At 35.0% G+C, this 25,538-nt stretch overlaps 1 protein-coding gene across 4 annotated transcripts in view; it reads left to right on the forward strand.

Annotated features, from left to right (window-relative positions):
* PHF14 (PHD finger protein 14) overlaps nt 1–25,538 on the forward strand; it is a 196,217-nt gene that overhangs the window by 58,224 nt on the left and 112,455 nt on the right. For all 4 annotated transcript variants that reach the window (XM_021689509.2, XM_021689511.1, XM_021689510.1 and 1 more), the window contains exons 12-14: nt 1,603–1,706; nt 4,035–4,166; nt 16,492–16,660. In XM_021689509.2, coding sequence (XP_021545184.2) covers nt 1,603–1,706; nt 4,035–4,166; nt 16,492–16,660 — 405 coding nt within the window. The remainder of the gene's footprint in view (nt 1–1,602; nt 1,707–4,034; nt 4,167–16,491; nt 16,661–25,538) is intronic.

Below are 25,538 nucleotides of genomic sequence, written 5' to 3' on the forward strand. Positions count from 1 at the left end.
GGTTCTAACTGATTGACCTGTCATTTGTGATGAAACTAAGATTTGAAGCATGAATTACTCCTATCAAATTCTTCTAATCTCTAATTTAGCAGTTAGATTCCTTGCCACATTTTTTTTTTCTATCCTGTTCTTCTGTTATATTTAGTTTTCTTTTTTTTTAGATGTAAAATTTTAAAAGCAAACTAGAGAGATTCGTTTTTGTGTTGATTTGGTTTTGAGCTGTGTAAGAGATGGGTTTTGAAACTTTAATGCTAAAGTGTAGTTTTTCACCTTCAGTAGATATCACTGTGGTAATGACAAAAATTACTTTATCCTTGAGCATTTTTACCCGGTTAAAGTTCTTGCTGTTGAAAAGAAGAATCATTGCCAAATAGATTTCTTTGAATGTTTTTTTTTTTTTAGTTATGTATATAGCACATAAATTAAAAATTCATTCAAATAATTTCAGTTATATTTTAGAGGATGATGGAGACTCATTGTGGTCCTTTTACAATGAAAGTAGTCTTATTTGTGAAGGAGGCTTATCAAAGAAGAGAGAATTTTCATTGTACTTAATTTCGGAGGTTTACGTAGGGTCAAATTTATCATACAATTCGTGTAGACTTAGTTTAGAAAGTAATACATACTGATATGTATTGTGCTATGCTAGCTTTGAAGATGCTTTTTTTTGTGAACAGGATGTATGTGGCTTATATTATAATGAATAACGTAATTTAAGAAGTGAGAATAAGCAGTCAGCTATGAAGAGTTGACCTTTCTTCCTATTGATAGGTTGTTGATGGATTTTTGGAAGATTATGGTGTTTTATATTTAGAGAAGTTAATGTTGAGTACAAGACTATTATTAGTTTATTTGCCAAGCTAGCATTATCTTTTGGATTGATTTGCAAGATCGTCTCATAAGAATCTCCTACTTAGTGTAAAAAATTATCTACCATAAAAGGGTGTTTTCATTTATTAAATGACTTTTTAACAAAAGTTCACACATTTCCTTGTGCAAATGTAAAATACACAGAAGTAGAAATCATTTGTACCACTTGCATGACACTTTTTTCCAGTTGGTTGAACAGATGCCGGCCCACCGGGCCACTGAGAAATGACTTTGATAGATGGTTGCTGTCTCAGAAGCCTGCATACTACAGATTACTAGAAAACCAAAAAGAATCTCATTCACTTTATGGAGAGTTTGGTCCAATAAGATAATTTTTCTAATTAACCTGTGGAGCACCAGTGTAGCTGGGATGTTGAGGAAAATAAACTGCTTCAATATTCTTTTTGTCAAGTGTATTGTGTGTGGGGTTTTTTTAAGCTCTTAAATGCTTGTCCTTGTCTTTCACTTTTTAAAGCCAAAGCAGAAGTTTAATTTTCATAATATTTTAGTGTTCCACTGAAAATTGATGGAAGTATGTAAATATAGGTTTCTAATGGAAGTAACTATGAGACAGAAACTCGTTTTAATTCTTTTTGCTGGTATAATAGCTGATAAAACATTTCCCCTTCACAATTCTAGCATATTTAGTTGACTTGAGTGGCAAATAGAGGAGAATGTTGCTTTATATTTTTTCTTTAAAACAAAATAAACTGCGTTTGTTCAAATCAATAGAAGTTGAACATACCGGCAATTTTGCGAGCACCCAAGGAGAGAAAACCAAATAAAAAAGAAGGAGGCACACAAAAGACATCTATTCTTCCTGCAGTACTTTATAGGCAAGTAATAAAATGATAACAGATTAATATTGTGTTTTTTTAAACTCAAACTTTTAATAACAAGATGTTTCAAATATTTGTGAATGAATTATGTCCGTACTAGAATTTATGTTAAATGCATTTGAAATTCATTTTGTGAATATCTTCATCAAAGATGCTTTTTAGGTTGAATGACAGAAGAGGTTTTTGCTCCTCTTTTAATGATAAGTGACTTATATCCTTTAAATAGGTGGAGATGTATGTCCATAAGTTCCATGGAAATGAACAGTCAGTCCTCTTTGGGGAATTGGAAAGTGACTTTAAATAATGTAGATGGTTATTTTCTTAAATAAATAAAACGATATATAAATGTGCATTTATATTTTATTTTACTTTAATGAGTTTTAGATCTTTTCATGTGTTTTTAGGTAGTGATAGGTATCACAGACAGTGAATTACTGTCTTTGTACAGTGGTGGATAATGAAGGTAAGTTCTAGGTTTGAATCTATTTTTTTCTGTGCTCAGGTGTAATTTATTTACGGAAGTGTTTTTGTTTTTTACTTTTTTGTCTCAATAGTTTATAGTGGTCACCATTTATAGTAATTTTACATAGCCAAGACTTCTTTCCATATATGAATACGTTAGGATCTTACTTTTTTAATGTAACTGATCATATTAAGTGGGGAAAGTTATATACACATACAAATGTATATATTCACATACATACCTATATATATTTATGTAAATATATAAATATTCTCCCCACAACTTCTTCCTTTCTCAGAAATAGCAGGAATAACAACAATATCAATCTCCATAATTACTTTCCATTCTTGGCTGGAGGCTCCCTCCATAGGTAATAGCAAATGACTTCCTTGAAATGTAGGAAAAGCCCACTAGTGTTTTAGTGTGCAGTATGAAGACTAGCACATTCTCAGTCTAGCTTTTCTAAACGAAGTTGGTTCGTTTGGAACCATCACACATATCACAGTGCTTCTGACTTATCACTACAGGTCATTTTGTTTCAGAATGTATTTTAGGTGATTTTCCTTTTTTACTCTGAGCAACATTGAGACCAAGTACTAGTTGTAGTTGCATTTATATGATCTTTTTTTTTTCTAGGATAACTTAAAAATTCAAATATCATTGTTGTTTCTGTACATGAATGGATGGCTCTTATAGATTCTCAACTTCTCCTTCACTCTTTATGTTCCCAATACAAAAAAGGCCCTGGATTTTCAGGTCGAGGTGCTTGTGCTCTAGGAGTAAAGTTGCCTTTTTTCACAAGAGAAGTTGGATTCCTTGAAAACAAACAAAAATCAAAGTAACAGTAACACCAATAGTAAAACGCCCCATCCTTTGCAATAAATACCAATTGGTAGGGGCGCCTGGGTGGCTCAGTCATTAAGCGTCTGCCTTCAGCTCAGGTCATGATCCCAGGGTCCTGGGATCGAGCCCCACATCGGGCTCCCTGCTCGGCGGGAAGCCTGCTTCTCCCTCTCCCACTACCCCTGCTTGTGTTCCCTCTCTCGCTGTGTCTCTCTCTGTCAAATAAATAAATAAAATCTTAAAAAAAAAAAAAAAAAAGGTATATTTTTAAGACCCAAAGTCAGATTTCGAAGTCTTATTTATAAATTTAGCTTATTTTTATGTTCCAAGGCTCTTTGAAATGTTTGTAATTAATGATAGAAAATAAACTGAATTTTGTTTGTAAATTAACTTCTTTTATAGTTTTAGACTAGTAGAAAATTGGAAAAATTTTTTGTTCAGTAGTTACTTTTCTAGAGAAAAATTAAGCTAATATTAAATGAGTTTTAAGTGATAATTAAAATTAAGATAGTGATGATGTTGAGAACACTATCTTATAGATGCCTTTCTCTGAAAAGTTTGACTCTAGAGCAATATTTATATTAGATCCAGCTATTTTTCTACAGTCTCAAAAATATTTAGAACTAATAAGAATTGATGTTATAAAAAAGCATGCGTTAGACGAACCATGAGAGACGATGGATTCTGAAAAACAAACTGAGGGTTCTAGAGGGGAGGGGGGTGGGAGAATGGGTTAGCCTGGTGATGGGTATTAAAGAGGGCACATTCTGCATGGAGCACTGGGTGTTATGCACAAACAATGAATCATGGAACACTACATCTAAAACTAATGATGTAATGTATGGGGATTAACATAAGAATAAAAAAAAAGCATGTGTTATGAAAAGATAATTGATTTTAACAGAAGAAATTTTAAGTTAATCAAGGTGAGATTTTGAAATTTAAAAAATATGCTATGAATAGCTGTTTCACTAAGATAATTATTATTCTAATCCTTTATTTGCTGCCTTTATTCAAAGTTGTGGAATTTGTAAGAAGAACCATGATCAACATCTTCTTTTATTGTGTGATACCTGTAAACTCCATTACCACCTTGGATGTCTGGACCCTCCTCTTACGAGGATGCCAAGAAAGACCAAGAACAGTTATTGGTAAGTAAAATGAAAGAGATTTTAATGTTAGAACCGGTTCGCTCTGTTTCAACAGTGTAAGATGAAGTGTTATATCGTATGGCTTCACAATAAAGTTTTCAGCACGTTTTTTTAATTTTTTATAACTATTTTTCCAGCTTTGTTGAAGTATAATTGACAATTAAAAACTATATATATTTAAGATATACAACTTAATGATTTGACATATGTGTACATTGTGAAGTAATCACCATAATGAAGCTAATTAACATATCCATCACTTCGCATAATTTCCATTGTCGTTTTTGTGGTGAGAACACCTTAGTAATAAATATTTATTATAATATATGAATAAACCTGTAATAGTTTTTTTGGGAAATGAATTTTTAGTTAATTGAGGCTATTGTGGTATCTTAGCAATGGTTAAAGCATGAATTCTGTCTCCTGTCTGTTAATTCTCTTTTATTATAAGAATTTCTCAAATGCTTTATTTTTGTTTTGAAATTGAATGAATTTATTAGGAATTTACCTCCATATTCATCCTTTTATTACTTTTGGTATTTTTCATTTGTGCTAGTTATATTTATGTTTAACCGTTCTTTGCATATCTAGAAACATTTGACATGTTTCTAAATTTTTTTTCATTAACTTAGATATATTACATTACTACAGATGTTTGATAAAAGCTTATGTATGATGAATTTTATCCTTTCCTTAATTTTAGTCCAAGAGAGAGACAAGTGCTCAAGTTTTAATAGGCTGATTCTATATAGGAAGAATTTAGAACACAGAAAACTTTGGAATAAACCTGTGTTCTTTTTAGGCAAATTACCTTTCTACTTTTAGAAAAGAGTAAACCCCAGGTTCTTAAATGGTAACTTATATGAAAAGTCGTGTTTGTCAAACACATTAAGCATGTTTTTTTGACTTCATTGTTTTATCTCATAAACCAATCTCTGTTCATTTTATTAGGAAGCTTACATTCTTTAACCATTTTCACAGGATTCCTTTTTCATAGTGTTCTTTTTTTTTTTTTAATTTTATTTATTTGTCAGAGAGAGCGAACAAGCAGGGAGAGTGGCAGGCAGAAGGAAAAGCAGGCTCCCCGCTGAGCAAGCCGCCTGATGTGGGACTCGATCCCAGCACCCTGGGATCATGACCTGAGCTGAAGGCAGACACTTAACCGATTGAGCCACCCAGGCGTCCCTCATAGTGTTCTTTTATCAGTTTGTCTTGAGACAGTCCTACTAGTCTGCCCTTTTCAATTATAACGGAGTGTGTATATATATTATATATTATATATTATATATATATTATATTATATATACATTTTATATATGTGCTTTTGAAGCCAGAATTTACTAAAAAAATGCTGTAGCTTATTAGAATGTCAGCAATGTTAATAATCATCCTAGGTGGGTATTTTTTTGCCTTTTTAAAAAAGATTATTTGAGAGAGAGAGAGCATGTGCACACGGCAGGGGGAAGGAGTAGAGGGAGAGAAAGTCTTTAAGCAAACTCCACTGAGCACAGAGCACGATGTGGGGCTCAATCCCATGACCCTGAGATCATAACGTGAGCCAAAACCAAGAGTCAGACTCCCAACAAACTGTGCCAACCAGGTGCTCCACAGATGGGTGTTTCTAAATTGAAAGCCAGTTTGGTAGTCTCCGGGGCCAGGGTACTTAGTCATGATCTTTGACATGGAGATACGCAGTTCTCTCCTTAAATGAGGTTATGAACTTTTCTAATATTGCTCTGCCAGCAGAGCTCTGGTTTCCAGTATGTAAGTTTCTGGAAGAACTTCACATACACTGCCTTGCTTAGACTGTTTTAGAAAGCTGTCCTACACATTCTGCATGGAGCACTGGGTGTTATGCACAAACAATGAATCATGGAACACTTCATCTAAAACTAATGATGTAATGTATGGGGATTAACATAAGAATAAAAAGAAATAAAAAATAAAAAAAAAGAAACTTAGACTACCACATGAAACTTGGAACATTTCAGGGTCTGCATCCTCAGTGAAAAAGTCAATTGGCAAAGTAAATAAATACATAAATAAATAAATTTAAAGTAATAAAAAAAAAAAAGCTGTCCTAAAAAGACCTAAAACTACTTAGGGTTCTATGTATTGGTTACAGTGTTTTAAAGTAAAAGAAGCTAATATTGTGGCAAAGTGAAGTCTTCAATATCTTCTTGTTTTTAGTGATCAAATTACTTTTGGCCTCTGAAATTAACTTAGTTTTTCTTAGCAATTAATTGAGTATATGTTTTGGAGTAAGTTTTATGGAATTATATTTTTCTTTAGTGTATCTCAATTGGGAGAGGCACTTTATGCTTTTTAACATTTTCAGTTTAATTTTGAAGTTATATTAAAGATAATAAATATTAAAGCAATTTCACTTCCCAAATATTTTGTTATTACCTATACTCTTTGCCTAAGTCTATTATATATGTATGGTAGAAAAACTGTAATGGTATGCTACTATGTATCTTTTCCCCATTCTGCATTCTCTGATGCCATATTGGTATTTTGAAATTGACCATGGTTAGTAGTATGCATAATGCGGAAATTGGGAAGTGCTACGAATAATGGCTTTTTCCATAATTAGGTGTTAGATTAGCACACTACTGCCTAACCTCTGCTTAGTTTCCGTTTAGTTCTTAGTGTTTTTCTTAGGAAAAGAGGTCCTAGAAAGGTCCTTTTGTCTTAGGGAGAGGGTTCCTGGACCCTAATCTCATGATTGGGCCCATTATGGGCTTAAATTTATACAGAACCTACTGGTACACATTTCTGAATGTTACCATTTACTCCTTTTGCTGTTTTTATGCTATGTGTACTTGGTAACACCCTTTCTATTTATATACCCCTTATGTTCATTGCTAGCTAAAATTACTATGCAATCTTCCCTTCTCAAATACCATGTTCTGCTTGATAGACTGTTCTAAGCACCTCCTGTGCAGCTTTTTTTTTTTTTTCTTCCAGTATCAGCACTGCTTTTGGGAGATACTAGTTTGAGATCTGGATGCTTTCTGTTTGGTCCGTACCACAACAGTTCACTGCTTATTCTGGACTGATTTAAGACATGTGACAGGAAAGAATAAAGATACAGAGGTAATTATTTATGGAGAGTAGGGAAGTTGAATAAGTTCACATTAGACAAGCTCTGACTTTCCAGTGAAATAGTAGTCTGTGGAAAGGGAAAGGAATTGGGATGATGATGGTGGCTTAAGAAGACAGAAGATAGTTTCCAGTAGTTATTTTGGAAAAAAAATCACAGATGACTTGCTGAGGCTATATACCAAGAATGTTCAGTGAATTGGTTTATTAAGTGTGATTAATTGATTTTTCTCCAGTAATGCTCAGCTGTCCAGGAGCAAGAGAGGGAAAAACCCAGGGACTTCTTAGGTTGGGTTAGGAATGGTCAAATCAGATGAGAATGCTAAGTGGGTGAGGAATTTGGCAAAGGATAAAGAGGCTAGTGAAGGTATAATCTAGGTTCCATTTTGTTTGTACTTACTCCCACTGTTTGAAATGTATTTTGTCTTACTCTTAGTTTATGTTATCTTGGTTTGTTTCTTTCTAAGTATATAATGTTGCACACTGCCTTACATTCTTCTCAGACAAGCCTGATGTGTATAAATTAAATAGTAAGGGTTTGATTTATGAGAGTAGCTCACATAATAGATACTTCTTTTAATTTTGGAATAATCTTATGTTTTTATCACTGATCAGAATTTGTCTTGCCTTTTCTAATTAAAGAATATTCTGAAAACAAAAATCCTGAATATTCTGAAGAGTATTATTTGAAAGATAATTGAGTAATATTTATTATATCCTTTTATTCTTTGGATATACCTTTGTTTATTCTTTTAAGAGAAAAGAAAATCTCTAGCACAAACCCTTCAGTGAATAATTTACAAGTTTCTTCCCCTGTTTTTCTTAATAATTTATCCTTCCCTTCCTCCGTTAACTCTCTTTTTATTGAGAGATAATTCACATATAACCTTGTATTAATTTTAGGTGTACAACATAATGATTTGATGTATGTATATACTGTGAAATGATTACCACAGTAAGTTTAGTTAACATCCATTGCAGCACATAGTTAAAACGGTTTTTTTCTTATGATAAGGACTTTTAAGATCTATTGTCTTAGGGGCGCCTGGGTGGCTCAGTTGGTTAAGTGGTTAAGTGGCCAGCTGACTCTTGATTTCAGCTTAGGTCATGATCTCAAGGTCCTGGGATGGAGCCCCGCATAGGGTTCCACACTTGGGGGTAGAGTCAGCTTGCTTGTGCCTCTCCCTCCCCCCTCCCAACCCACCTCACGTGCATGTGCTTGTGTGCGCGCTCTCTCTCTCAGATAAATAAATAAAATGTTTAAAAAAAAAAAAGATTTATCTTAGCAACTTTCAAATATACAATACAGTATTAACTATAGTCACCATGTTGTATATTACATCCCCAGGATTTATTTATTTAGAGAGAGAGCGTGGGGAGAGGGGCAGAAGGAGAGGGAGAGAGAGGGAATCTTAAGCAGGCTCCACCTTGGGGCTCCATCTCACCACCCTGAGATCATGACCTGAGCTGAAATCAAGAGTTAGATGCTTAACTGACTGAGGCACCCAGGCACGCCCCCCCTTTTAATTAATTAATTAATTAGGACATATTTATGTTTTAACTGGAAGTTTGTACCTTTTGACCACCCTTAACCTTTTATGCCACCCCCCCGCCCCCAGCTTCTGGCAACCACCAGTCTGTACTCTTTATTTATGAATTTTGGGGTTTAAAAAAGAAATACTCCATATAAGTGAGATCATACAATATTTGCTTTTGACTTATTTAGTGTAATTCCCTCAAGATCCAGCTATGCTGTTGCAGATAGCTAGGGTTTCCTTCTGTTTTATGGATGAATAATATTCCATTATATATCTCTACCACATTTTCTTTACCCATTCATTCATCGATGGACACAAGGTATTTCCATGTTTTTGCTCTTATAAATAATGATGCATGAACATGGGGGTGTAGATATCTTTTCAAGATAGGGATTTTGTTTCCTTTGGATATGTACTCAGAAATGGAATTGCTGGATCATACAGTAGTTACATTTTTAATTATTTTGGTTTTAAAGATTTATTTATTTATTATAGAGTGAGAGATCATACCAGTGGGGGGAGGGGCAGAGGGAGAGAGAATCCCAAGCAGACTCTGTGCTGAGTGTGGAGCCTGACTCGGAGCTGATCCCATGACCCAGAGATCATGAACCAAGCCAAAATCAAGAATCGGATCCCCAGCCAACTGAGCCAACCAGGAGTGCCCTATTTTTAATTTTTGAAGAACCTCCATGCTAGTTTTCATAGTGGCTGCACCAGTTTACATTATTGCCAATAGTAAATGAGCATTCCCTTTTTTCCACATCTTCTCCAACACTTGTTATTTCTTACTTTTTGATGATAGCCATTCATACAGGCTTGAGGTGATATCTCATTGTGGTTTTGATTTGTATTTCACTAATGAAGTTTTATATAGGCACCTGTGAAGATTTTCCTTGGGGGAAAACATGGAAAAATCTTAGAGATAAGGGAAAAAACAGACTATGCTATGGAATCTTTGAAGACTGAAAGCAAAGTAATTTGTAAAGAAAAAAAAAAGCAAAACATGAATTTTGTATAATATTTGAGAAATAAAAGTGTCACTGAATTTATTACAGTTAAGAAATCATAAAATCCTTTTTTCTCTAACATATACAAGTAAATTTTTCTATAAACTGAATTAGTGTACTTGTCTTAGCGTTATTATATAATGAAATTAGTTTTCCTTAGTAACTGAAAAATTTTAAACCCCCTTCTGAACTTAAGTTGTGATGTATGGTACAGGAGATGAAGAAGGTATAGCAAATGAGAAAAATCTCTTGGTATTTCATTTCAGTATGAAGGTTGTTCTTTTGCATAAGTTCCTGACATCAATTTTTATTACTTATACTTTAAAAATTCCTTTTTAATTAATTGAATATTTTGATTACTTAAGGTTATTTTTAATATATTGCATGGGAATTATAAATTATAGGATTCTCTTCCCTTAGTAGAATATATTACGTAAAAATACACAGGATTAAATATACAAGATAGCAGCTTAGTATGTTATTAGAAGAAGCCAGGTATGTGTTTTGACATTATGAAGATAATTATTTTACCCCCAAGTATTACTGAATCCCATTGAATTGGACAGGCCATAAGCTTTATCCTATATTATTATTCTTAGGATCTTATGTACTGATTAATGTAGTAGAGATGCTTTTTCATATCTTAAATGATACATAAAAGATAGAGACTATAGTATTTAATAGATTGTTGAGAAAGTTTGAAGTAGTGTGTCTATCTATGTCGACTCTGTACTGTAACTATCATAGAGCAGTTGTTTTGAAACAGATAGATAAATTTCTGCACTGGTGGTTACATTTTGTTTTGATTTTCTGTGTTCAGTGTTTTGTTGTGGAGTACAGGGAATAACAATTCTTTTTTTTTTTTAAAATATTTTATTTATTTATTAGAGAGAGAGAGAGACAGCAAGAGAGGGAACACAAGCAGGGGGAGTGGCAGAGGGAGAAGCAGGCTTCCTGCAGAGCAGGGAGCCCGATGCGGGGCTGAATCCCAGGACCCTGGGATCATGACCTGAGCTGAAGGCAGATGCTTAACGACTGAGCCACCCAGGCACCCCCAGGGAATAACAATTCTACTGTCAGAGGGCGCTTTGTGACCTAAATGTGTTACTTTTGGTGAGGATGAGAATGAGCATAAGAGGTTAGAGAATGTCCTGACAAGGATTATTGTTACAAAATGAGAAACAAAAGAAAAAAAATTCAGGCGCGCCTGGGTGGCTCGGTTGGTTAAGCTACTGCCTTAGGCCTCAGGTCATGATCCCAGGGTCCTGGGATCCAGCCCCGCATCGGGCTCCCTGCTCAGCTGGAAGCCTGCTTCTCCCTCTCCCACTCCCCCTACTTGTGTTCCCTCTCACGCTGTCTCACTCTCTCTCTCCGTGTCAATTAAATAAATAAATAAAAATCTTAAAAAAAAAAAAAGCCACAACAATGATTCATCCTAAAAAGGTACTTGTTTCTATATCCAGAAATTCATGTATGTTAAAAATGAATTGGAACTGTCTGAGAAACTTTGATTACATTTCACTTCAACTGGTAGAAATGATCACTTAAGGAAATAATCCTTTTCTGTGATATAATTTGATATCTTTCTTTAGGCATTTCTGTTTTGATTTTGTTGCATTTGTTATTTACTAACAATATCTAACATTTGTGGGTTTTTCACAATTTAGGATTGCCAATAGATTGTTTCAAAATATACTTATTATTTAAATTAGGAAAACTGTTAGGTGTTTATTGCTCATATTCGTCTTTAATCTTTTCATATGGGACAAACAGGAGCAATTGGGTGTATTACACTTTATTTGTATTTTAATTTTTTTTAAAGCTTTATTTATTTTAGAGAGAAGAGAGCATGCGAGCAGGGGAAGGGGAGGGGCAGAGGGAGAGAATCTTCAAGCAGACTCCCCAATGAGAGCAGGGCCCAACATGGGCTTGATCTCACTCCCCATGAGATCACAACCTGAGCCACAACCAAGAGTTGGGACACTCAACTGACTGAGCCATCCAGGTGCCCCTGTATTTTAATATCAGTGGCAGTCTGTGAATCCAGGGGATAAAGTGCTTGGTTGTTCTACCAATAGACATATAAAACTTTTTAAGAAACACATGGCAAATTACTTCCTTGGTTTTTTTCTTATTGGTCATTTTTTTAGTGTTAAAATTTTTCCTCAACAATTTTGGTTAAATGAATGGGTATTTTTAGATATTAAAATCAAAGCCTTAAGTATTAATTTGCATTTTAGCAATTAATGTGTATGTCTTATTAACACAAATGGCATGTTGCATTTAACTCTTACTGGAATTCAGAATTTAAAGTTGTCACTTTTAAAAAATAATTATTAGTTTGATAATGTTTATTAGTGAGATGTGAATTTTGATGGAGTATGACTTCAAATGATAAGAAATCTTTGAAAATACTTGGTGAGAGAATTCTAAGATGCATTCAGGGGTACTTATATAAACTAAGTACTGATATAAACTAAGGGTACTGATACGTAAACTAAATATCAAACAATTTTATCTACCGTAACTATTTTTGTAAAGATAACACTGTAAGTTAGACTTTTAAAGAATTACTTTCTGATCATTATTTTTATTTTTAAAAATTTTATTTATTTGACAGAGAGAGAGAGAGACAGCGAAAGAGGGAACACAAGCAGGGGGAGTGGGAGAGGGAGAAGGAGTCTTTCCGCTGAGCAGGGAGCCCGATGCGGGGCTGGATCCCAGGACCCTGGGATCATGGCCTGAGCCGAAGGCAGACGCTTAACAACTGAGCCACTCAGGCGCCCCTGATCATTCTTTTAAATTTGAAGAAAATGTATGAAAAAAATTTACTTTTAACAGTTTCTCATGAATTTTTAAATGGGCCTTTATAATTGGCAATATCAAGGTTTTCAACAATCATTTTGTAGACTTTTGCTGTCCAAGTGTTAGCCACTAGCCATATGTGACTCCTTGAATTTAAATTGATTAAAATTAAGGGCGCCTGGGTGGCTCAGTTGGTTAAGCGACTGCCTTCGGCTCAGGTCATGATCCTGGAGTCCCTGGATCGAGTCCCGCATCGGGCTCCCTGCTCGGCAGGGAGTCTGCTTCTCCCTCTGACCCTCCCCTCTCTCATGTGCTCTCTCTCATTCTCTCTCTCTCAAATAAATAAATAAAAATCTTAAAAATAAATAAATAAATAAATAAATTGATTAAAATTAAAATTTAAAAATCAGTTCCTCAGTCACACTAGCCACGTTACAAGTGCCCAATAGCTGCATATGGCTAGTGGCTGCTGTACTGGTAGTGCAGTTACAGATAATTCTAACATAAAATTCTACTGGACAGTACTGATCTGATTGAAGTTTCAGTGTTTAATTATCTTTTAATGTCACTCTTTTTTCAAATGTTTTGTTGTGGCAAAATACACATTACATAAAATTTATATCTTAATCGTCTTTAAGTGGTACAATTCAGTGGCATTAAATACATTAATAATTATTATATTATTGTATTAGATACTATAATAATCTGTCTCTGTGGCATTTTTCGTCTTGTAAAAATTGAAACTCTCTATGTATTAAATAATAACTCCCCATTCTTCCCTCCCCTCCAGCCCCTGGCAGCCACCATTCCACTTTCTGTCTCTATGATTTTAACTACTCTTAAGTACCTCATGTAAGTGGAATCATGTAGTATTGGTCTTTTTAGTGACTGGACTATTTCACTTAGACTAATGTCTTCAGGTTCATCCATGTCATAGCATATTGCAGAATTTTCTTCTTCTTTTAAGCTGAATTAATAGTCCATTGTATGTGTATACATTTTACTTATCCATTTATGGGTCAGTGGTTACTGGGGTTGCTCCCACAATTAGCCATTGTGAACAATGCTGCTGTGAACGTGGGTGTATATCTCTTTAAGAATGGATTATATGGTAATTCTATTTTTAATTTTTTGAGTTACCACCATACTGCTTCCCAAAGCAGCTGTGCTATTTTACATTTCATCAACAGTGCACAGAGTTCCAATTTCTCTGCATCCTTGCGAACTTACTATTTTCTGTTTTTTGTTTTGTTAATAGCCATCCTATTGGATGTGAGGTGGTATCTCATTGTGGTTTTGATTTTCATTTCCCTACTGATTAGTGATGTTTAGCATCTTTTCTTTTGCTTATTAGTCATTTGTATATCTTTGTATATCTCATTTATTTATTTATACTATTGAGAGTGAGGGAGTGTGAGCCTGTAGGGGGGTGAGGGGAAGAGGAGAGAGAGAATCTTAAGCAGGCTCCATGCTCAGTGCAGAGCCTGATGTGGGGCTCGATCTCATGACCCTGAGATCATGACCTGAGCTGAAATCAAGAGTCAGTCACTTAACCGACGCAGCCACCGAGGTGCCTCTCTGTATCTTATTTAAATCCTTCTTCAACATGAATGTGGACTTAAGAAAACAGTTATAATAATATTAGTTTTTAGGGTATTAATTTTTTTTGAATGTGTTACTCTACATCATGTAAAAAACAAGAAGTGGAGTTACAACCCATCCTTATAATACTAGCTTTTATAATTGATCATGTATTAACCTTTACTGAGATCTTTATTTCCCCATAATGGATTCTGACACTGTCTAGTGTCCTTTTTTCCCCCTACCCTGTAGGATTCTCTTGATCATTTCTTGTAGGACAAGTCTGGTGGTATCAGACTCGCCCAGCTTTTGTCTAGGACTGTCTTAATTTCTCCCACACTTTTTTTTTTTTTTAAAGATTTTATTTATTTATTTGAGACAGAGAGCATGAGAGGGGGGAGGGTCAGAGGGAGAAGCAGACTCCCCGCCGAGCAGGGAGCCCGATGCGGGACTCGATCCCGGGACTCCAGGATCACGACCTGAGCCGAAGGCAGTCGCTTAACCGACTGAGCCACCCAGGTGCCCCTCCCACACTTTTGAAGGACAGTTTTGATGAACATAGGATTCTTGGTTGACAGGTTTTTTTTGTTTGTTTGTTTGTTTGGTCCTTTTAGCATTTTGAATATATTGATACATTGCCTTCTGGCCACCAAAATTTCTGATGAGAGGTCTGCTTGTAATCTTATTGAGGATCCCTAGTATGTGACGATTCTGAATTTGTCTCTTTGTATTTTCAAGATTCTCTTTGTGTCTTTTTATTTGGAAAGTTTGATTATAATGCATCTTGGTGTGGGATTCTTTGAATTTATCTTGCTTGGTATTTGTTGAGCTGCTTGGATTTTATATTATCTTCTTTCATCAAATTTAGGAAGTTTTCAGTCATTATTTCTTCAAACATTCTCTCTGCCCCTTTTTTCTTCTTCTGGGCCTTCCACAGTGCAAATGTTGGTCCACTTGTTGATGTCCCACATGCCTCTTAGGATCTATTCACTTTTTTTCAAGTTTTTTTTTTTTCCTGTTTGTCCCTCAGACTTTGTAGTTTCCATTGTTCTTTCTTTCAAGTTTGCTGCTCAAATCTGTCCTTTTAATCCTTCTAGTAAATTTTCCATTCAGTTATTATACTTTTCATCTCCAGAATTTCCTTTTGGTTTATTTTTAGGCTTTCTGTCTCTCTATTGATAATTCCATTTTGTTCATAAATTATTTTCTTGTCTTTCTCCACAATTTCTATTAGTTCATTGAGCATTTAAAAAATAATTCTTTGTCTTGCATATCTGCCATCAGGTCTTCTTCCGGGACAGTTTCTGTTCATTTTTCCCGCCTTTTAATGGACGATACTTTCCTTTTTCTTTCTATACCTTGTGAGGTTTTTGTCAGAAACTGGACATTTGAATTTAATAATGTGATAACTTTGGAAGTGAGATTTTCTTTCATTCCCAACATTTGCTGTGTTTTGTTACCGTTTCCGTTTGTTTGTTTGTTTTTGTTTTTTATTATAGTGTGCTGTCTCTGGCTGAGAATCAGACTAAGGTGTAAACTTTTCTGAGCCTTTCCCTGGGCAAATGTGGTCATTTTCTAATTTTTCCTGTGTATGCGCTTATTTTTGTATGTCCATGTGTTTTATGTCTGGCTCCCAAAAGGGGGCAAAGAGAAAAATGAAGGTGGGGGATAATTTTAAGTTCTAGAAGTCATTTCAGGCCAAGGGGGAGCTCACTCACCTTTTTTTATTTCTGTAATCAGAGCACAGATGCTCAATATTTGGAGGACATGGTTTATTTTGCCCATCGTGGCTCCTAACCCCTGTATGTAAGCTACTGCAAGAACATGTGCACGACTGCCTGCCATGTGGCTTGGTTGGAAAATGGGTAGCTGTGACTTTGCTGAGAGCTGAAATTGACTGAAATTAATGGCAGCTTACCTGCGCAAGTCTTTCCTTGGAAGCTGCAAGCCTTTACTAGACTCCAGAGTTCCAAAATAATTATATCAAACAGATTCTGCCGGTGCAGTTGTTTTCTAGGTGGAGAGACATATTTCCATTGCTTTGGACTCCGCCATCAGTGCTGAATCTCTTATGTTGGTTCACTTAAACATGTAACATTATTATATGTGGGTTTATGATACTTACAGGGATACAAGGAATTGCTTTATATATTTACTATTGTCATTCTTACAGGAGTGTACATTTTTATATATTCTTCACATACACCTGAATTTTGTATTAATAGAAACCATAGCTAATGCTAGAAAATAAAAATAAATGTGTGAACTTACATTTTTTTCCTTATGTAGGCAGTGTTCAGAATGTGACCAGGCAGGGAGCAGTGATATGGAAGCAGACATGGCCATGGAAACCTTACCAGATGGGACCAAACGATCAAGGAGACAGATTAAGGAACCCGTGAAATTTGTTCCACAGGATATGCCTCCAGAACCCAAGAAGATTCCAATAAGAAACACGGTAACTTTTTCCCCGTTTATCATAATCATCACAGAAATCTGAGGCCAAAATTTAAGAGGTGAGAAAGACAAAGGGTGAACGTATACTCAGGAGTCAAAGAAAGAAACCAATATGTTGCTATTGGTCATTCTTAAGAGTTTATTGTTTTACATTATGAAATACACCATACATGTGTGAGAATTTATGGTTTATATATTCAACTTAAAGCATAATAATAATGAATGCCCACTGTATCCACCAACCTGCTTCAAAAATCAAACATTACCAAAGGCTTTGATGTCCCCTGTGAATCCTTGGTAATCACATTCTCATCTATCTAGCACAGAGATTACCTGTATCCTCAACTTTATATTTCTCATTCTCTCTCTCTTTTTTTAATAATTAACCTCCAAATGTGTGTACTCATAAGTAATACATAGTTTTGCAGGTTTTGAATTTTATATGAATGGAGTCAGACTTTTTCCTTTTGTTATTTGATACTTTAACCCATTGATTTGATTCATAAATACTGATCTGTGTAGTTATGATTAATTTATATTCACTAATGTATAGTTTTTTATTAAAAGACTAGATCATAGGGTGCCTGGGTGGCCCAGTTGGTTAAGCGACTGCCTTCGGCTCAGGTCATGATCCCGGAGTCCCGGGATCGAGTCCCGCATCGGGCTCCCTGCTCGGCGGGGAGTCTGCTTCTCCCTCTGACCCTCCCCCACTCATGTACTCTGTCTCTCTCTCTCTCTCATTCTCGCTCTCTCAAAATAAATAAATAAATCTTTAAAAAAAAAAAAAGAATAAATCATATATTTTATTCTGTAGATTGGCAGTTTTGTTTCCATCTTTTTCCTTTTGTAAACAACTCTGTTTTAAATATTTTTGTAGATGTCTCCTGAAGCATGGTAACAAGGAGTTAGGGTAAATACCAAGGTGTTCATTTGCTTAATTATTGGTTTGTGCATCTTCAGTTTTGCTAGGTAATTCCAGTATGTTCCGAACCAGTTTACACTCATAGCAATGAATGATCTGTTGCTCTGCAAACTTGTTGTGTCCAATATTTTAGTGCTGTCCAATGCGATACATGTAAAATAGTGTATCATTTTATTTTGCATTTCCCTCAGTATTAATGTCTTTGAATATCTGTGTATTTTGGTAAGTTGTATTTTCTCTTCTAGGGAATGTAAATGCAATTCTTTACCAGTTTTTCTTTTTTTTAAAGCTTTTTTTTTTTAAGATTTTATTTATTTATTTGACAGAGAGAGACAGCGAGAGAGGGAACACAAGCAGGGGGAGTGGGAGAGGACGAAGCAGGCTTCCCGCCGAGCAGGGAGCCCAGTGCAGGGCTCCATCCCAGGACCCTGGGATCATGACCTGAGCTGAAGGCAGACGCTTAACAGACTGAGCCACCCAGGCGCCCCTCTTTTCCAGTTTTTCTATGAGATTGTCAGTTTCTCATTAAAAATTTTTTGAGGTTAGAGTTTAAAGAATTTCTTCCAGGAGGCATTTATATTTTGTTATTACCAGGTACCTGGGAGGTCTACCAACCTAAGACCATTTTAAATAAATTTGGTGTATGTGTCTTTTTCCATTACGCAAGTGGTGTGAATTTCTGCCCCAAACTCATGAAGGCTGGTCTGCAGTTACAAATTTTTAGCGGGGGGGTATTTTTTACTTTCTTACCTTGAACCAAGGCAGACACTTCTCAAAAATCTGCCTCCCCCTGAAGGAGATGTAGATATTTTTTGGATTAGTTGTCATCCTTTGTTTTGTTACCTGTTTAGTTTTAGAGAGTTTTTGCTTTTTTCCTTGAAGTTATAGCTTTCTCAAAAATTTTCTTTAATCTGTAGTAGCCGTATTTAATCTAATCAGTTAAGAGATCTTATTTAAGAGAAGTCACCTAGAGTACTTCATTCAGTTTTGTGTTATGGGCTTACTTGAAATTGATGACACAGATGTGGAAATTTTCTCTTAGATAATTTAAATAGTTGATTTTCAATACTCTGATCAACTTGAAATTGTTTTATTTATAATTCCCATTAGTTTAAACCTTTCATTAGGCCTCACAAATACATTTTGTTTACAAATGAACTAAAGAGAATTTTCCTTCTTAAATAAGCCTGCTTATTTCTATTTCTAATATATTTTGTATAACTTCGATGCCAAGATCTTAGAGAAAAACTATTACTTCATGTGTCTATGTCTGCAAAGATTATCCTTTTATGAAACATTTTCTTCCTTTATTGTTTAAAGAAATCTTTAGGGCCAGTGTTATTATCTTGAACTTTGAAGTTCTATATAGAGGGGAAATTTCATACCTATTATAATGATACTTATGTGCCCGTAGTTTAATACTACTTAAGATGAAGGAGGATCCTATATTTTTCTAATTTACTTGTTTGCTCTTCCAGCCTAGAATTATAAGGAAGCTTTTAAGTTTTCTAATTTAGTCCAATTCTTTTTACCTTATTCCTTGTCTCTTGTTTTCTTGTGTAAAAGTCTTAGTCTTCTTATAGATATGGGTGGGTAAAACACAAAGAAGGATTTCATGGTCAGTAATTTTGGAAATATAGTATGATTATTTTCTCTCTCGGGAGGATTCAAATATATATTGAAGGTCTGAGAAACACTACTGTTTAGAAAAATAATTACTTTAACTTTTTTCCTAATTTATCAAAGAGCACTTTTTTCAAGACCCATTTTTTTATTGTACCGTAGAGTTCTGGGTGGTACCAGCTTTAGAAATGGTGTTCTAGAGGCCATGAATTACTTGCATCAGGATCATCTGGGGTGTTTGTTGGAATCTAGGTTTTGGACTCATCCTAGAGCTAATGAATTAAAATTAGGGGTTGGGTTGAGCAGACTTCTTAGGTGTTATTCTTATATGCAGACTAGTTTGAAAATAACTATTTATATAATATTTATGATTATTACTCTTACTCTTTTCCTTCCTTCTTCCCTCCCTTTTCCCCATCAATCCATACAGCAATTCAGAAAACCTTTGATGAGCATGTTCAGTTGGTCAGGTACCTGGTCGAGGAATGTAAGAATGAGAGATGCAGAAGAGAGTGATTCAGTCATCTTGATCTTGATCTTACCATTTAGGCTGAGTTTCTACTGTTATCATAATTTTTTATCTTAACATTTCTGTTTCAGCGTTGTATTAATGTTAAATTATTAGACAGTATGGTTAAAAATGAGGCAGTCTACTTTCTTTTCTTAGTATACTGTTAATTATGGGATTCCAGGTACCTAACTGCCAACTCATTTGTATAACCAAGTATATCTTTCACAACAAATAACTGATTTATCTCTCCCTCTGTTTAATTTTTTAATTGTTGTTCCTAGTATCTTCCTACTTACACTTTTTATTTTGGTACATATATTACATTTTTGGATATTCTTTTTTTTTTTTTTTAAGATTTATTTATTTGAGAGAGAGAGAATGAGAGATAGAGAGAACGAGAGGGAAGAGGGTCAGAGGGAGAAGCAGGCTCCCTGCTGAGCAGGGAGCCCGATGTGGGACTCGATCCCGGGACTCAAGGATCATGACCTGAGCCGAAGGCAGTCTCTTAACCAACTGAGCCACCCAGGCGCCCTACATTTTTGGATATTCTATCCTTAAATTTCTTATAATAATTCTTGCTTTTGTTAGTTTTTATTTTCCCTGCCATTATTGATCAAAGTTTACTTCATTTCACAATAGTCCTATTGCTCTATCAAAATTTTAAAGAAAATTTACCTTTGTGATATAGGGAGTTCATGACATATATCCTAAGCTTTAATTTCTCATTTCAAAATAATATATCATTTAATAAAACTGTTAAAATGATCATTTGTTCTACAACTTTCTATCCATTTCTGTTAAGTTCCTTTGGGTTATAGTACTAGCACAGTTTTTAGAAAAGTTTGGGCTGTTTCATGCTAGTAAAAATGATTTTTCTCTTGTTTCAAAAATCTATTTTGTGGGATATGTGAATTGGTATTCTGTTGGAATAATTTTATTTTTAAAATTCAGACTTTATAGTATAAGCATATAGCACTTTAATCTTTTTTTTTTTTTTTTTTGAAGGACTGTCTCTATAGAGTTGTCTCTAAGAACCATCAAAAATATAAAATGATCATGGCTGCCATAGATTGAAGTCCCATTTTTATTGAACATATTTTCTTCCCCCTTGCTATTACTTTCTCACCTTGTATACTGTATATCTTAAAGAAGCAAAGGAGGGAAGGAAGGGATTTACATGTTGGAATATTTGAATAAATTGTGGTATGTTGCTACTATTAATTTAACTTCTGTTTATCCATACTGCTAATAAACCCAACCATCCTATTATTTTGTCTTTTTTCCTACTATTTGATCATTGGATATTTTAGTTCATTACTTTCTTCAAAGGATAGTAAGTCAGAAGAGGAAATGAGGGATTAGTCTACCTTTATCTAAGATTGTTTAATAGTAATAATACCTAACATTTATTGAGGACTCATCATATGCCAGACACTGTACTAATCCTCTAGCCTACTCTCCCTTTAAAAAATAAGTTAGTATTTGACTATTATAACACTTATTTTACTCAAAATGAAACAGACACAGAAAGCTTGAGTAACCTACCTATGATGTTACCGATAGTAAGCAGAATAGGACTTAAATTCAGATAGCCTGAATTAATGACCTGGTTTTTGTTGTTGTTGTTTTGTTCTTTTTAAGATCTGTAAAAGAGATTTACTTGAGATACAAATGAAGCTGTAAAACATTTGGTTTTTAGGTAGCATAGTTGGGAATGTGATACCAGAAGGTTCATGTGTCTTTCTGTAGCATAGTGTTATCTATAGTAAGGCGGTCACATATCCGCTTACTAACTTGCATACCTGAGTTTGTTCACATTAGATCTAAGATTCAGCACTCCTTTTCTTTGCACTTTTGGTTGAGTGTGAAGTGTTTTTCCCCCCAAGCTTGTACAAGAGGACTGATGTCACTCCTTTCAATCGCAGTGTAATAGTGTAGAAGTTAATTATAAAATGTTTGAAGGTTATTCTACCTTGAGGAAATTGATATTAAAAAAAGAAAAAAATAGAAGCAGCAAATCTGTAAGTACACTGACAGTATGTGTGTATGCGAGCCACCAGTATATGTTTATTTTGCTATTCTGTATTGGTTTGCTTTATTCCCTCTAAATTGTGAATACTGTGAAACTTGTTGTAGAAAAAAAGAGTGCATGCTTTGGTATGGCAGTGAAGATGGAGAAGTACATAGTGGTTTTTTGTTTCCTAACTAGTTACTCCAAATCTGCCTGAAACATTTGGCTTATTGCATCTCAGCTTTTTTGATTAAGCAACAAATACCTTTTTGAGTAGTTCATTTGATTTGATCAGTGTTAAGAGAGATGGTCCCATGGACTCAATTTTTGTGCTCCGATGCCTGCTTTGTGCCAAATAAGGCTGCTGTTAGAAGAATGGCATCCACTTTTCCCTGCTGACAGTTTCCATTTATCATAGCCAGAGAGTGCAATGGGGAATAGAACACTTTGGCAAGCCTTACTATATTTTTAGTATTTAGATGCTGAGGAATTTCATTTTTCATTTTATTCTACTCTGATTTCCTTAATAAGGATTTATAGAAATCTGAATTAATATAGCATATTTTGAGACAGTAGATCCAATAAGATATAGATGTTTTTCAGAGTGTAGTCTCAGTATTACTTTTTCTTTCCCTAATTTTTTCCTACCCACAGATGATAAAAGATTAGCCAGAAAAGTTACTTGAAAAAAATGATAGCACTGAAGATTTGTTGTTTAAAAATGATGGGTTAAAAGAGCCATTTTTGAGTTGTAAGAATGAAAATACTATAATTTCAGAAAACATTCCTCTTGTACAAACATGGATATTCTCTCTGATTCATATTTTCATATTATCTAATATCTAATTATTATAATTGTTACAATTTTTTAAAAATGATTCTGAATGTTAGAATTATTTTTAAATTTTAACCATGAAAGTAATACGTGAATTTTTTTTGTTATAAGAAATTCGAAAGTATAAAGTCTCCTTTGACTTTCCTCCCAGCATTACCCCTCCCCAGCCCAATTCTCATGCCTTGAATCTACCTTTATTATATGGGTATATATATTTTGAACTTTATCTGACATTTCTTTTGGTGTATCTGTGAAACAAAAAATACGAAAAAAAGTGATCAGTGAGTCATGTGGAAAAGTAATATGGGCATAGTTCAAGAAACGTGGAAATAATGAAGTATTAATAAGCAAAAGAGGAATGATCTGGTTTTAGAAAATTCTTCACATATTGTTCCCTGTTCCAGGAACATAATTTTGTAACATCATCTTAGATTGGCTCACAAATATCCCATCTTCAGTATTTCAGTCTCTCAGGAACCATATTCTCTTATTTATTATTGGGCACAAATAGGAGGACTCAGTCTAAAGAAGAAAAAGGGTTGAAAAGCATAATTTTGTTTAACCATTATCTGTTATTTACTTTATATTTTATATTAATTGTCATTACTGTGCTATGAAGTAGTTACCAATGTCATTGCCACTTTATAGTTGAGAAACTGAGGCAAAGCGATTCAGTAACTTGCCTGAGGACATACAGCTTCTAAGTGGTAGGGCCAGGAATCAAACTAAGGTAGTTTCTGAGGCCAAACTTGTAAGTGCTTCATTATGCTGCCTTTCCAGACAGGATTACAGTGATTGTTCCTGGCACTTGTCCTTGGGCCAGAATCATAGGCTCCTCGTGCTTTCAGCAGCTTAGTGGCTAAAGGTTTGGTCAGGAAAATGGAATTCACTCTGTGGGGAATTAAGGACTTATACTAACTACTGTTGGCATACCTGGGGTTGTCGATGTCAAGAAAACTTTCACCATATGTCAGAGGCGTTCTGCTGAATATCAGAGAAATTGTCAATGAAATATCTATCCTGAAGCACTGAGTAGGTGGTAGGAATTGCCACCAGGTCAGAGAATTTGACAGTGAAGATCTGAGCCCAAAGAACACTGTTGAGTTGGTAGAAAAATGAGAATTTGTGGGGAAGTCTGCAAAGCCTGCCAGGACTATGAAGTGGGAGCTGATGGAAAGGTCTAGAAGGCTGCAGCCTATGAAAAAGCCAAGCATCTGAGTCTCATGACCTCCTGAGTAAAATGGCCTTCACTTAAATGTTTCAAATCTGAGGTTACTAACATGGAACCATAGACAGAAGGTGAGAGGGAGGACTTTGGGAAATTAATTAATTTAATTTTAATTTAAAATAACTTCTATTTATTCAGTTAGAAATATCTTGTTTATGGATATAACTTATAATTATGCTTTAGAAAGTATGCATTAAAATGTACTGATATTTTCCTCTCTAGGACATTTTCTTTGTAGCATTATTCCCTTTAAAAAGTAGAAGATGGTATAAAATTAACTTCTTGAGTGTTTTCTATAGCATCAAAACCTGTAAGATAACATAGTGTGTGGTGGAAAGCACCTGGACTAGCACATGGTAGATCTGAATTGTAGTTCATACTCTGCCAATAACCGTTTATGTGGCCTTGGATAAGTACTTTACTTTGTTTATACTCAGTATCCTCATTTATAAAATAAATTAGATAATCTTTTCTAGAACTAAAAGTCTCATCTAAATTCACGTTTGCATTTATTATTTTATCCTTAACACTATTCGGGGTGCCTGGGTGGCTCAGTTGTTAAGCATCTGGCTTCAGTTCAGGTCACGATCTCAGGGTCCTGGGATTGAGCCCCTCATCAGGCTCCCTGCTCAGTGCGGAGTCTGCTTCCCCTTCTTCCTCTAAACACTCCCCCCCCCCCCCCCCCGCAGCTCATACTCTTTCTCTCATGCTCTCTCGCTCAAATAAATAAAATCTTAAAAAAAAAACAACCCACTATTGATTAGAGGGTTAAAGTACACACACATTGTTATTAAAAGAATCTAGGGATAGTAATACTTTGTAATTAGGCTTCATGACATGTAATAAAAATTGTTTTATTTTTAAAGACCATATTTGTTGATAATCTTATGTTTTCCCTTTCTGGCAGTTACCTTTATTATAATTATTGTTCTTCTGAAAAAATTTTTATGAATGCTTCCAGGAGATACTTTTCAACCAATGAGCTACCAGATATGTATACTGTATACTCACTTGTTTCCAAGATTTTATTTTTTTGAAATTTTCCTTTTGCTTACTTTTCAAAGTGACATTTGTTTTACTTAGCCAATTTCATACTGACTTCTTTATGATAGTAACTTTCCAAAGACAAAACATTAACAATAATAGAAACATGCTTTCTCACTTTATGAACACTTTTTACCATATTACTGTTGTAAGGCTGAGTAGGCAGGGGTGAGGCAGATACTGAAAGAAACCGTACACTGAAACTATCCCACTAATTAACTAAATTTTAAGGATTCTCATTGATTTAGTTTATTTTTAAAGGAAGGCATGAATAGAGTTTTCCTTTGCCTTACATTGTTTTTCAATTTTTTAGTCTCCTTGAATCTAAGAGCAACTCTTCTTTTTTAAATCATTTTATTTATTTATTTGACAGAAAGAGAGACAGCGAGAGAGGGAACACAAGCAGGGGGAGTGGGAGAGGGAGAAGCAGGCTCTCCGCGGAGCAGGGACCCTGAGATCATGACCTGAGCCGAAGGCAGACACTTAACGACTGAGCCATCCAGGCGCCCCTAAGAGCAACTCTGCTTATGACATTCAACTTCTTTGTAAATCTTCCTTCCTTCCTTCCTTCCTTCCTTCCTTCCCTCCCTCCTTCCCTCCCTCCTTCCCTCCCTCCCTTCCTCCCTCCCTCCCTCCCTCCCTCCCTCCCTTCCTTTCCTCCTTCCTTCCTTCCTTCCTTCCTTTCCTCCTTCCTTCCTTCCTTCC

Source organism: Neomonachus schauinslandi, chromosome 12 (genome assembly GCF_002201575.2).
Source record: "Neomonachus schauinslandi chromosome 12, ASM220157v2, whole genome shotgun sequence".
Taxonomy (NCBI): Eukaryota; Metazoa; Chordata; class Mammalia; order Carnivora; family Phocidae; genus Neomonachus; species Neomonachus schauinslandi.